This window comes from Hippoglossus stenolepis, chromosome 3 (assembly GCF_022539355.2).
Source record: "Hippoglossus stenolepis isolate QCI-W04-F060 chromosome 3, HSTE1.2, whole genome shotgun sequence".
NCBI lineage: Eukaryota > Metazoa > Chordata > Actinopteri > Pleuronectiformes > Pleuronectidae > Hippoglossus > Hippoglossus stenolepis.
Genome location: NC_061485.1, coordinates 21,442,939 through 21,456,898, shown reverse-complemented (window position 1 = coordinate 21,456,898; position 13,960 = coordinate 21,442,939). Strand labels below are relative to the sequence as shown.

The window sequence follows — 13,960 nt, the reverse complement described above, 5'->3', positions numbered from 1 at the left end:
TCATGGAGCCATCAGTTCTTACCAGATCCACATATGAAAACTGAAATTGTTCTCCGTAGCATCAGTGGCTTTGTTTGCTTGTCCTTATTGTGTGGCTCCTTTTGTTTTCACAAGATTAAACAGGATTTGAAACTCAATCCAGTGAAAAATGGTGCAGAACATATGAGAAGTGTTGAACCATTGGAAATCAATATGAGTAAATTTGAATTTAATGATCCTCTGAATGTTTGCATAGCCCATTACCAGCATTACATGTATACAGGCTTTATACTGTAACTGTCTGAACTACATTGTGTCAATCTTGCATTTGCATTATTGTATGATGAGGTGATACATATATACATACAGTATAAGCCATTTTGTATGGGATAACAAATATCAGTTGTGACTGGTGTATGCTGCTTTAGAAAATGTATTTAGAAAATTCTATTTTAGAGTAACCAGGTGGAGCCACGGTCAGTTCAGCCATTAGCCTCCCTGAAACTTGTATGTGGTATTTGGTACATGAGCTGTGGTGATGAGTTGCGAACAAACTGTCTGTGAATAATTTCTCCTTACAACACTTCAGTTGTGATTGTGATAGAAAAACCTTATTAGTCCACAAGTATATGCACAGTAAGTTGCACTTTTATTCCATGGGTCAAATGTCATTAATAAAACTTGGATTGAACATTAATCTGAGCTATAAATAAGTTAATTATTTATTCCCCATGAACAGATTGGATCATATCACTGCAAGTGATAAGACCACTTCCTTTAGCATTTAAAGCATTTAAATCTAGCTAAACAGATTTAGACCAGATTGTCAGTGTGATTGGGAGACACATTTTAAAGATGCCTTTCTTTTCATTTCTGCTTTATTGAACAGTTGACAGTAAAAGAGGACAGAGGAGATGGCGACACTGAAGTGACCACGTCTGAGTTCAATCCAGGGATACATTACAATTATATAGGCCAACTTTGAATCACGGGGAAATCCAGGAGAAGGTGCCCTTTAAGGACGCTTTTCATTTCCTCCTCTCAGTCTTAGCAACACACTGGAGGGACCCCTACTGGCCAAGACCCACAGTTCAGTGTGTTCCTGAATACCATGAAGTTTTAATGATACTTCCCACTGGGCAATTAATGTGTTGTTTGTGAAATTTAAAGTAAGTGCAAATCTGCATGAAACTGAAAATGCATAAAAAGTGTAGTTGTAATTATTATTATGAATGAATCACTTCCACTTTTGAAGCAGGTGCATGAAGATGTGAAAAAAGAAAATAAGTAAGACAAGCATAGTGGGCCCAAAGAAAAACACAGCAACAACACAGGACTGATCACACACCATTTCCATTGTACACACATTTTGTTCTTTCTGTCCCAATTATTGCTGCCGAGCACGACAGGTAGAGTTAGAAACCACAAACAGAAACCAAAGACAAAGCAAAAAGCAACAACACCCTCCCCATTAAACCTTGAAAATAAAAAGTGATACGCAACTTCAGTGAGGACCAGTTACTTTTAGTTAATTTCAGGAATGTAACCAAAAGGTTTCATTTCCCCAATTTGCTGATACAAAAACAACAACAACAACAACTCACTTTTGGTTCATCCGTCAAGTCAGGATGTATTGAGCCCAACTACAGACAAGGATTTCACTTTAAACTGAGCGAAGGCTGTTACCTATGGAATGTTGAGCTTACAAATCATTTTCTGGGTCCCGAGCGCTCAAAGAGATGTCAAAGTACTCGTGGTTACATTGTACACTTCATCACAGAGTAAGTGGTGATTAGTTGAATCAAAGATATCATCTTGGATAATTGTATTGGGAGCCTTTCCCATCCCTAACCATTTACAATTCAGATGTTTACAGACAGAATAGAACACCATTCAGATAGTGAAAATACAGTTTGAAAAAAAAAAAAAAGAAGAAAAAGATTGACTTCTACAGTAGTCCTTGTCTCTGGAGATGTGGATGTTTGTCTGCCTGCAGCTCAGTATGTTATAGTCCACTGCTTAATGCTGGCATCATGGGAGGTGGTCACTAGAGTGTGCTCATCGATCCAAGCCAGGCCGCTGACGTGGTGCAACCGATGAGTGTCTGCAGACATCAGAGCATATAACCAGTTACAAACATGTAATAACAAAGAAAACTCTCCGTGGACTTTACTTTGTAAAATGTGCAAACATTTGCAGTCAATTTCACTTCAGCAATACATAATATAATATCCAAAAATACACACTAGCATATAGAGTCTGACTATATCTAGTATCAAAAACCAGGGCTTTAATTCAATTCAAATCCTAGGACTTAAATCTTACAATAGCCATTTAATATATTTACATTTTGTAATTGCCTACATATTCCCCACACTTAACTGAAATACCTTCACATACACCAAAGTCTCATAGGAAACAATGCCTGTGTTGTATATACTGTTGCATAACTGCCTATTGATGAATTTCCCTCACTTTTAACTGCTCTGTCCTATAACAGTCAAGCAAACTAAACGTTTAATACTGCTTCTTCACATTGAAGGCATTAAAATGGTGAAATGTGCAGCAGCATTAACAGTCACAGGAAACAAAATGTATTTGTCACTGAAGTCAACTTGTGTCGTGAACAGCGTGAAATTAAATCGCTGTGGTAATTATGTTTGTCTGACTTCAATAATAAAAAACAATGACATATATCAGTAGCTCAGTCATTGTTTAATCATAGTAGTTGATCAGCGTGGCGTTTTCTGGAGTAAAAACTGCATTCACTGTTACCACTAGTAACCAAAGGTGCCTCCAAGTAAGCCAACAATGAAGTCTTAAGGATTACAACTTTAAGCAAAGGTCTAAATGTATAACTTTACTCAGCTCAGAACATAGTTAACTTTGTCTTTGCATGCTTTGCCAGGCATGAGTTACATACCTGAGATTTTGATTCTCTTGTCTGAATCAGCAACTGTCCAGACATACACCAACATGTCCATCCCACTGGTTGCAAAGTGCTCATTATCAGGTGACCAGGCCAGGCTCACTGGTCTGGCATGGTGTCCGTGAAACTCGTTTTTGACCTGGAGGGAAGAAAAAAAACAAACTAAGAGTGAGAAATAACAAAAGGAGGCAATGACACCATTTTAAACTAGGCTTCTGGATTCTGGATCCTAAACGTTGTATAGTGTGAGTGTGTTTACCGTGTAGCCGTCTGCCACAGAAAAGACAGTGGAAACCTTCTTCTCATCAATGACAGCCAGATAGGCTCCGTCATTAGAGTAGGCCATGTCTGTGACCGTCCCTGAAACCTTGAGGGTTTTGCCATCATCCTTCAGAGTGTTGCCCTGAATGGAGTACAGGTGGATTATTCCTTCCTATGGAGAGGAAGAAATACAAGAATAAATCCCAAATATAATGTCAACAGGAGGATGTTCTGATGGTATTAATCCCTGAGATAATGTTAATTGTGTTCCACTTACTGCTCCTCCCACTGCAGCAGTGGTGCCACCAGGATGGATATCTCCCACCTCGGCTTCATAGTCGAGCTTGTCTAATGTGAAGACTTTCTTCTTGTCCTTCAGCAAGACAACCTAGGAAAAGCAAGAGGTCAGATCATGTCATATCTGGGATGTTGTGAACCCCTTTAAAAGCTTAACACTGAACTCAACACTGGCTGAGGGATGACGACATTACCTGCCCAATGCACACAGCCAGTGACAGCCCTCCTGACGCTACTGACACACTTTTGGGCTGGAAATCCATCTTCACCACATCAGAGGAACTGAAAACCAGCAGTTACAGTTAATTACATTATAATTAACCATTTAGCAAAGATGATAAGTGAAATCAGTTTTTATGAAGGCCAATATCTGGTTTCAGGTAAGAAAAATAAACCCATTAACTTCAAGTGACACTTAAGAATTCAGCGGCCACAATGTAATAATGAGGTCATATCAATGCTTATTCTTACCACATCATTGGGACTGTTGTGAATTAATCTTAAAAACTTTAATTTATCATTCCAATTCAACATCAATGCAACCACACCAAAGCATTCACTATGATGCAGGTCAAAAACGATGTTGCTTCCACCAAAGAGGAGATTTTTCATGAAAAAACTTGACTCCATGAATTTAGTGGTGGGGTGGGGTGGGGCGGGGCATGACTCCAGGAAGAACCCATTACATTTTGGCGTGACTCTGGATCAGGGGGTGGATCCAGGAAATATATTTCATTTTCTTTAACATTGCGAGATAGGGCATTTTTCAACATTTTCATTGGATCTCCATGAAAAAGAAAAAATCTGACATGTTTAGGGGAATGATGTTACGAATCAAAGCATAACTGGATCTAGTGAATTAAAATGTTGCTTGAAAAAGGACTATTAGGCTTCGGTGCAGGCAAGTACTCGGAGTGTAATTTTAGTTCTATTATGAAAATGCCTCTAAATAAATAGGAAAAGACAAAAGGTTTTTTTCTACTTTTACAATGAAACATAATATAAAAGAAAAGCATCCACGGTTTTCTACATGGCCAATTATTAAGTGAAGGCGAATCCATTATCAACAGTCAAAACAACACTCTAACTCGAAACTCCTCTCTACCAGATTGACGTCCGATCCATTATTATTGTTACCAGACAAAACACACACCTGTACTCCTTCTTGTTGATGTTGGTGTAGCGCAGCGTATCGTCCATGCTGCACGTCACCAGCTCGCCGGCATCGTTAGTCACCATCTTGCTCACCTGGTTGCTGTGGCCCTTCCCTGACATGCAGTCGTTCTCGCCAGTGTCTGCATCCCAGTAATGTGAGGTCGGTGTTAAGGACGACAGTCATTCTAGACGTGGATATTTGATGTTGCAGGGACATTTCTACTGAAAAGCATTGTTACTGTCTGTACCACAGAGGCAACAACACCTAGTACTCATCTGAGTGATAAACAATTTTTTTTTAATTTACTCTGCAAAAATGTTGATAGCATGAATAGAAAAGCACTTCAAACATCAGGAGTTGCTTAGTGCAAAAATACTGTTGGTTCATTATGAAACAGTAGCTGGTTGTGTGCGGATGAAGCTGAAGGGGGAAGTGACACTAATGAAATACTTTGATTCAGTCATTTGTACAATTTGCACGAATCCCGTGCTTTAGGCATTTTCCTGTTTCCATTCTCATGTTGTTAACTTATTGCAAAATCTGATGCAACATTCAAAGAGGGTAACGAGCTGAAGTATGCTGCAGATTGATCAGTGCTCATGTGTCCTGCTGACTTTACGCTGCATGGGTTTAATTATTTGAAGCAGGAACTTTTTATACAGTTTAGAGCAGGTGAAGAGAAAAGATATTGTTAGAATCTCTCATTTTGCTTCACATTTTAACAAAATTTAAACTGAATATTTTTGATGACAATTTAAACACATTTGGGGTGTTATTTAAATATACCTATATCTGTGTTACTGGACTGTAGCATCTATGGCACATCTCTGCACCCACACCATAATTTATGAGGAATTATATAGATCTACACATGTGGGCTGCTTTACTGAAAAAACTTACCTTTACACATTGTTTGTTGGCTGGTTATGACTGTTAAAAACACCTGACTATACCCTCTTAGCTATAGCATGCTAATAAAAATGACTGGCAGCACTTAATCACTGGAAGGATATTAATGTGTCCATCATGACTCCCCGAGTAGATGTGCGATTTCCCGTCACTTTTGTGAACTGTCAGACACTGGATGGATTTGCTGTGTCCCTGTTGGATGAACAAGTTCATGTTAGGATTTATGTTTGAGGGTAAATAAGTCCAGTGTCTATTTGAACATGCTGACTTACATTTCACAAATCATTTCCACAGTGTTTCAACAAATCAAAAGTTGAGCAGCTCTTTTTCTTCCCAAACCAACTCTTGGATTTAAAGATTTATTGGAATCTGAACTCTACTGATAATATCCATAATAAGCAACCTTGAGAATGTGAGAATCTGACCTTGACGGTGCGTATAGGCCGGTCTGGGTTGTTCTTGTCCAGATAGTTGATGTATCCTGCCAGAGAGATGCTGAGGAGGTGGTCTTTCTGCCACAGGCAGCCCAGCTGCTGGTCTGTCACATCAGTGCCCATGTTGAAGGTGGTGACAGCCGTTCCTGTACCAACATCCCAGAGCTTCACGGTCTTGTCCCCTGAGGCAGAGATCAGTTGGGAATTGTCAGGACTCCAGCTGACCTGGAGCAGGTAAATTAAAAAGGGATTAAAAAATTAACATCATGATATTAATATGCATGTGACAAGATGTAAGTTGCAAATTTACTGTCAAAGTGCCCTATAAGTGTGCCACAACAGAAGCACCAATGCCATGAGGAATTCAATGGAAAAATCAAATAAGGAAGTTGAGGAGAGAAGGAGGCGGCTTTCAGAGAATTAATTTATCAGAGTGGTCATTGGGAAAACAGGGCGAAATCCTGCTGCATCAGTGGGCAAGCAAACTGCTAAAAGTATTTACTATCTCTTATCGACAGAACTCAACATAACACCGTCCCTTTCTGTGTACCTGTCGTTCAGGGTATGATTACATTTTGTGTGCATGTGACAGGACTGGGTCCAATGGCAAATCAAAATAATAAATCCTCACAGACCCAAGTCTGTCACCCCACTCCCCAAAACCCTGCCACCACATAGTAGAACATAATAGAGTCTAATTCTGTAGGAAACACTACAGGGTGGATTTGTTTAAGTTTAGATAAAACATATGAGACATAAGACTGGCAAAATACTGTATGTACTGAATGTACATGTTTTCCATAAGAGACCCCACTTACAGCATAGATTCCTCCGTTGTGAGCCTTCTCTCCACCCAGTGAGCCAAGAGCCTCACCAGTCTTTCCATCATAGATGAAAATCTGAAATACAGAAAACAAACATTTTTTGAGAACTGTAGTTTTTATATTTTCTATAGCCTGATCTTTGGGATGAGACAGCCTTACTTTATTTAGTCAATCTCACTTATACATTTCATTGGTTCACACACTCAGCAAACTAACACTCACCTTGCTGTCAGCGCCAGCTGTGACGAAACGCTCTCCATCCGGAGAGAAACGGACACAGTTGACAAACTGGCTGTGGTCCTTTAGCAATAACAAGGGGGAGGGGGAGGGAAATAATTAATAAGGAAACATTGTTGCTTCAGTTATACTTTCAGTCCGTTATACAAAGACAGGACATGTAGGTCCAATTGGCAAAGGGAATGAAATGCATATTTTTCAATCCTCATGACAGACCTTCCTCATATTAGACTGTCGAGGCTGAACAAGGCTAATGGTTATTTACACAAAAACTACATACTGTATATAAAAAATATTTTTGCCAAAAAGCCTTGCTGTGCACATTGAAACTGATGACACAAAATAAAAAGGAAGCCGTGATTTAGCCAAAAACATAAATCAAAAGCACATAATTTAGCCTTTTTCACTACAACGGCATTACTACTGTATGACATGCAACCAACACCAGAGTTACAGAAAGCACTTTTCTCTCCTACACTAAATATAATAATAATAGCAGATTGAATTCTAAAACCTGACTTACTGGATCCTTAGGTAAAGGCGAAAATGTAAAAGTGTGGTGTAGAAAACGTTTCTTGAGATAAATAGCCCTGGTTTTAGGAAAATGACTCACACATTCTCCAAGAATTTACGGGGGAAGTCAGTTATGTAATGTGGAGACAGACAAACAAGGCAACAGTGTCAAAAACCACCCAAGCGTGATGTTCAAATTCACAAGGAGAAAACTCTCAGTCTAATGCCATGGCTACATTTAACTAAAGATAATATTTTGTTACTGACATTAAGACTGCAAATAGAAGATGACATTTAGCCTTTGGTTGGTGTTGACTTCACTGCAGGTCCAGCAAAAACAACTTAGCTTTGTTTAAACTGAAAAAAATCCTTTCAAAAAGCTGCTCCAATGCCTTGAGGTAAAGAAGGAAAAACCAAACTTACACGTAATGTGAACTTGAACTTGAATGGAGGCCCCTCGGAGTAGGACGCACAGGTGTCATCACTGCCAGTGGCGAGGCGGTAAGGGCGTTTCTGCCTGATGTCTACACTGTTGATTAATTTGTTGTGGCCGGAAATTTCCCCCACTGAGGAGCCAGAGTCCCAGAGGAACACCGCCCCAAACCTGCAGGAAGAGATGAACAACACATTCAGTCGCTCCAGGTTTGTGTGAGGTCTGAAAGACGAATCAAACCATTCACAAGAGTTTCAAAGTAAAAACAAGGATACAAGTCTCCTAGGATGAAATATAAACAAATATGAACACAACATTTTGTGTCGTACCTACAAACAGTCTAGAATTTAATTCTAGATTAATAACCAATTGAATTATAATACAATTGCAATACAAAAAGCTATCTTGGGAGGATACCATATTTAAAGCAAACACTGGTTTTGTGTCTAGTGCACATTAATCGGTGTGTGTGCGCGGAGGAACTTGAGACTGAGTCATTGTGGTCAGCGAATAATGAAGTGCTTTCATTTCTTGATGAGTGGACATCTTTTCTTGGCCCTGGTACTCACTTCTCTCGTCCATCCCCGACCACTGCCATCCTCTTGCTGTCCTCTGTCCATGCGATGTCCTTGACCATGCCTGAAAGGGGGGTGTACTCATACTTGAGCAGGTGCTCCTTCTGAGTGGTGTCCCAGATACGGATCTTTCCGGATGCATCTGAAGGATTTATATACAGTTATTTTGTGTCCACATAACTGTGGTCACTGCACGTACATGTTTGTTGAAACAAGTTCACATCTGGGTTGTTTACCTCCAGAAGCAATGTAGAATCCACTGGGGGCATACTTGGCAACAGTCACTTGGTGGGCATGTTCAGTGTAAATGTCTGCGATAGCCGGGTTCTGTGAAACACAGGGGAAATGACAGATCAGCCGGTCTACCTGACAAACGGTTTAGACATGGGTCTGTGCTTTATTTTCAGAATTCTAACTTTGTTCCTATTAGTTTTGTACATGTTTTGTTTGTTTGCTTAATAAAAAGAGAATGAAATGGACATGAGCATCGAAGGTCAACACAAATCTTTACAGTGTTCACACCCTGACTTGACCCTTATGTGTAGTAACAGGTGGAGGCTGGGCTCCATTTTGCAAACCCTTGTGCTGATTGTTTTGTCGAAGAAAAGTTTCAGTCTCCCCCACAAGCCCAACACAGTTCAGTTCAATCCAATTCAAACAACAAAAAACAGAAGGAACTAAAAATAAGCTGTTCCAGCACATCACCCTGACCCTCATTCACCTCCACTGGCTCCCGATGAAGATCTGCATTAATTACAAACTCCTCCTTCTCACCTACAAATCCCTCCATGCCCTATCCCCACTATATTTAACTGACCTCCTCCACCCCTGTACTCCAGTCAGAAGGCTGCGGTCCTCAAATTCAGGTTTGCTCTCCACCCACAACACCAAACTGCGAACCTTTGCAGACAGAGCCTTCTGTGTCGCAGCCCACACCCTCTGGAACTCTCTCCCTGCCGAAATACGCAACGCTGGATCTCTGGACAGCTTCAAAAAACTCCTCAAGCACCACCTGTTCAACAAGGCCTTTGACCTTAGTCAACACTCCACCCTGCTATTAGTGCTGTTTATCTCGAACCTGTTTTGTGCCAATTGCTTTTTTTCCCCTTTTCTCTTCTGTTCTGTCCTCACGGACATATGTGAGGTGTCCTAGGGTCTCTTGAAAGGCGCTATATAAATGCAAGCTAATATTATTATTATTATTAACTGCAGATCTCCATAAACCAATAACTCAGGAAAGTAAAACAGAAAGAGAAGCATCCGTGACGTGCCAATAACAACAGCGTTCCTAGATACAATATGTTCAGGGCACTCACGGTACCGTCGATGGTCAAGTCGGTCAGCCAGTCGGGCATAAGATGGCCGGCAGCTCAAGGGAAACTCCACAGGAAATAAACAATTACCCCAGATGATTTCCTCCTGACTCGGACTTTAGAGAGGAGGCGTCTGCTCCAGAGCTGCGACAACACGCGGACTCTACAACGCACTTTTGTAAACGATCCTCTCTGACCTCCACTCATTGGACTGAAAATACTAGTCACTTCTGTATTGGTTCAGATTAGGCAGGTTGTGGTCCCAGGGTTGTGATTGGATTGGAGTGTGATTGGACACACACGCAGTACCCGCAGGGAGACTTGCGGTTCTGTCTTTGTGTATCGCGAACTGAAACAGTGGACGTCTGGACCACGGTTTCAGTTTTGGTTTGAAAATTGTTACAGCCCTAGCAAATAAAAAAAAAAAACTATAATATAAAAGTCAACCAGCAGCAGGAATAACTCTTCTAGCAGCGGATTATTTCTACACTTAAAAAAAAAGGTTTAATTTGGAGAAGTGCTAAATTCTACACATGCTTAATCATTCTTTGTCTGCAACCAATTCAGTTATCATTGAAGTCAGATTTGAACACAGTATAATCCTGAAAAAGTTTATAAGAGACAGAGAGACCAAAGAATAAGTGCCATTTGCCATTTTCAAATTAAAAACTTTGTTATTACCTAGCTTTATTATGATGTTGTCACACATATCCTGTTCAAGGCATTAGTTCGGGTCAGCTTAAGCAGCCTGTGCCATTGTGTGTGCCGCATTAAAATAGATAACTTTTTTACCCAGTGCAATCTAGCAGTGTTTACCAGAGGTGACCCATAGTTTGGACGGCATCCAGAGCACACTTTACACAGCTGCTGGGTGTGGACCAGGAGCTCAGTGAAGTTTCACCTTATGGTTTAGGTCGGTGGGAACTCAAAAATTCAATAAAAATCAAAACAGTTTATACAGTGCTGCTTTAAAAAAAATGATGAGTACCTCTATGTTCCTGATGATGACACACTTCCCGTTGGTATACAGGAAGTTGTTGCCTTTGGGATCGCCGCCGATCACTTTTGCCACTCCCCTCTCCATCTGTGGGAGACTGGCGAATACATGTTCTGAAAGAGTAGACAAGACATGAGAAATGACAGATAATGTGAAATATTGAGATGAATACAGCTCAAAAGAAGCATACACTGAGGAAACAAGTATAAACCTGAACGGATCTTTTTGCGGACAGAAACGACCACACAGTATCTAATAAGACAACATGAGACGATATACACCTTGAAACCTGCAGCTCTTTCAGATATAAGAGTATGCAGAGGTACAAAGTGCTGCTTAATTCATCATTAGTCAATCTGAGGACTTGATGTCACTGACCTTTCCACATATTTTGGCCAGGTCTGTTCTTATTGGTTAAAAGTGTGAGGCATCATAGCAGTGCCCATGAGATGTTTATTTCTGTCTAAAAAGAAATGGTTCACAGATGGTTCCGCCTCTGCATCACAAAAACCTGAATATCAATAAGATATTTGCAGATCGTTGAAACCACTGTTGAGGATCCACTGCTTCTTCCAGCCTTTCATTTTGAGTTGTGTTTGAGACCTGGATTTCATCTGTTACAGTGAAATATTTTAATCCACAATTATTTATCTATACAAAATTTGAACTTTGAATTTAAACATGCAACCTTTTTTATTCTTTTATTTTGTGTCAAGCCTTTTTTTTTTTTTTTTTTTAACATGCTACATAAATAAACTTTTACTTTACTTTTTAATCTTATGTGATTGTAATCCTGTAAAACAAATTAAAAAACAGTATACATGTATTGATCTTTATTTCGGATTTGAAATTCCTTCTTGGGCAACATGATTGTGCTTAGTGGTCGTGTCAAACTGACATTTTTATTACTGACCATTTGAGGGCTTATTAGCCTCAGCTTATTCGATCAAATATAATTTAACAAGCAAACGTTACATAACTATCTTATGTTTGAACACATTGTGCATTCTTTTTTCCTAAGCATTAGGAAAGATTGAATCATAAAGCCGAATGTAATGTAAGGATGTTTGGATAATAAATTGATATAAATCAGTTTGCTTCCTGTGAAATCAGCTCTTTAAAAGGGCAGCTACTTGCCCGGCGGCGCTTCCTCACTGTCTGGACATGTCATAACAATGTGATGCGAGCACAACTATTTCCTGTGTCTGACGTTAGCTCGACGGGCTAATGCTAACTGACAGGAACAGTCCCTGGCAGCGCTCTAAAGAAGAGTCGGCGGATCTTCACTACCGACCGTGTGGACATTGATACATCGGCTTCACCCGCGGGTGTTGTGAGGTCCGTGCGTCTTTCATTTGGGAGATGAAGTGTCAAAAGTCGCGCAGCTCTGTATGGGCGAGGCTAGCTAACGAGCTAACAGGCTAGCTGCGGAGCTACCTGGCGGAGTAGGTCGGTGAGCTGAGCGGCGTCGCCCTGAATGAGCGCTGCCTCTCGGCGTTAGGGAAGAAAAGAGGGACTTACTCGGTTCAGACGGCATGTTTTAGTCCTGCTGGGCTCTCGCTCTACGTGACACTTCCTAATGAATGAACGAGTGGTGACAGTGAGGCTCCCCCGGCTGTGCACTCCCCGATCACACAAACACGGAAGCGGCTGCAGCTCTCGCTCAGCCTGGCTTTGCCCATATATAGTCAACTCAGATAGTACGCTGCCATGGGCCGAGGCTGCTGGGAGCCGTGCCTCCCTCAGTGCGGCCTGTCAGGCTCCCAGATTAACCGCTCGACAGGGACAGTTCACCCAAAAATGAAAATTCCCTCATTATCTACTCATCGGTATGCCGATGGAGGGGTGGGGGAAGTGTTTGAGTCCACAGAACACTTTTGGAGTTTCAGGGATAAACAGCGTTGCAGCCAAATCCAATACGACTGAAGTAAATGGTGACTCCTTCTTCAAACGTACAAAAAAACAACAGAAAAAACATAATGTGCTTCATACTGCCCCTGTGGTTTCATCCAAATTCCTTTTCAACGATTTCCAGCGCACCTCTTTTTTAATTTAACCTTGTTGTTGTCTTGTATATATGTATATATGGTCTATGGTGTTCAACTAAATTGAAATGAATCACATATTGCTGCCCACAATGCACACAACACCATCACAACACATTAAACACTCACGCAACCCATGTTTCCGTGTAAATTTGAACGCTGCTGTAAGTACTGTCTGCTAACATAATGGATGTTTAGCTGTGTGGCTTGAATGTATTTATAATGTATGAGAGAAACCACGGAGGAACAAAGCCAGGTTTATGTGCACTGGGGGGTTGCCTGAGAAGCCATACTGAGGGCAAAATTGTCACAAATTATGAGATGCACTACTTTGGCCACCAGAGAAAACTATGCACATATGCATGAATAACCAAATGAAAATGCCAACAAGGACTATTTCACACATGTGAGAGGTTAACCCACTGACCCACAGTGTCACAATGCTGACTTTAAATCCTGGCGTCATCCTGTGAGTCAGTTCGGAGCATACTCGCCTGGAATAGGATTGGGAATCCCCTGACCTATTTAGGATGGTCCCATTCCAGAGGGTTTCCATGGCAACAGCAAGTGTAATGTTACAGCAATACACTTATTGAAGAAAATATAATAGTATAAGCTATGAGCTGTTCTCTGATAGACACAGGGGAGCCGCACAACATTTTGGGCCCCCCCCCCTGACCTCAACACAATATACAACCGTAATCCTTTGCATGTTCCAGGGGCCCCTCTCTCGCTCTGACCAAAAATGATGTGACCATTCCACACTTTAACTGTTATCAGGCCATTAAATGGGTGTTGTCAAGATACATCTGTCTCATACATATGGGTAAGTAGGGACCTATAATAAACATACAAGTAGCTTCAGTTGTTATTACCCATTTATCTGTTGTCAGGCATATTATCAGCCATGTATTCTCATGAAACAGTTTGTATGATATCTTTCAAAAACTTTGTTTGCATTATCTTAAAAATTGTCCAGCAATACAAATGATCGGTCTGCCTGCGGGAACCTTAAAATACATTTCGATGAGACTTATAGTGTGCATTCTATTTTCACA

General features: G+C 40.7%; 1 protein-coding gene across 1 annotated transcript; it reads right to left on the bottom strand.

Annotated features, from left to right (window-relative positions):
• Window positions 1–839: 839 nt before the first annotated feature.
• wdr1 (WD repeat domain 1) lies at window positions 840–12,537 on the bottom strand. Its single transcript, XM_035152124.2, has 15 exons — window positions 12,379–12,537; window positions 10,849–10,970; window positions 8,784–8,874; window positions 8,542–8,689; window positions 7,963–8,143; window positions 7,012–7,089; window positions 6,784–6,864; window positions 5,957–6,190; window positions 5,636–5,723; window positions 4,620–4,776; window positions 3,661–3,748; window positions 3,447–3,557; window positions 3,168–3,341; window positions 2,903–3,047; window positions 840–2,083 (listed from the first exon to the last, which is right to left on the bottom strand). Exons 1-15 carry the CDS (start codon window positions 12,392–12,394, stop codon window positions 1,977–1,979), a joined length of 1,821 nt encoding a protein of 606 aa, XP_035008015.1. The 5' UTR covers window positions 12,395–12,537; the 3' UTR covers window positions 840–1,976.
• Between the last annotated feature and the right edge of the window lie 1,423 nt (window positions 12,538–13,960).

What these genes read in the sequence shown, in the direction of transcription:
- wdr1 (XM_035152124.2), bottom strand. An exon ending in GGCCTATACGCACCGTCAAG is followed by an intron (nt 5,724 to 5,956) that starts GTCAGATTCTCA and finishes TTCATCCAACAG; the next exon opens with GGACACAGCAAATCCATCCA. An exon ending in CTGTGGCAGACGGCTACACG is followed by an intron (nt 3,048 to 3,167) that starts GTAAACACACTC and finishes TCTTCCCTCCAG; the next exon opens with GTCAAAAACGAGTTTCACGG.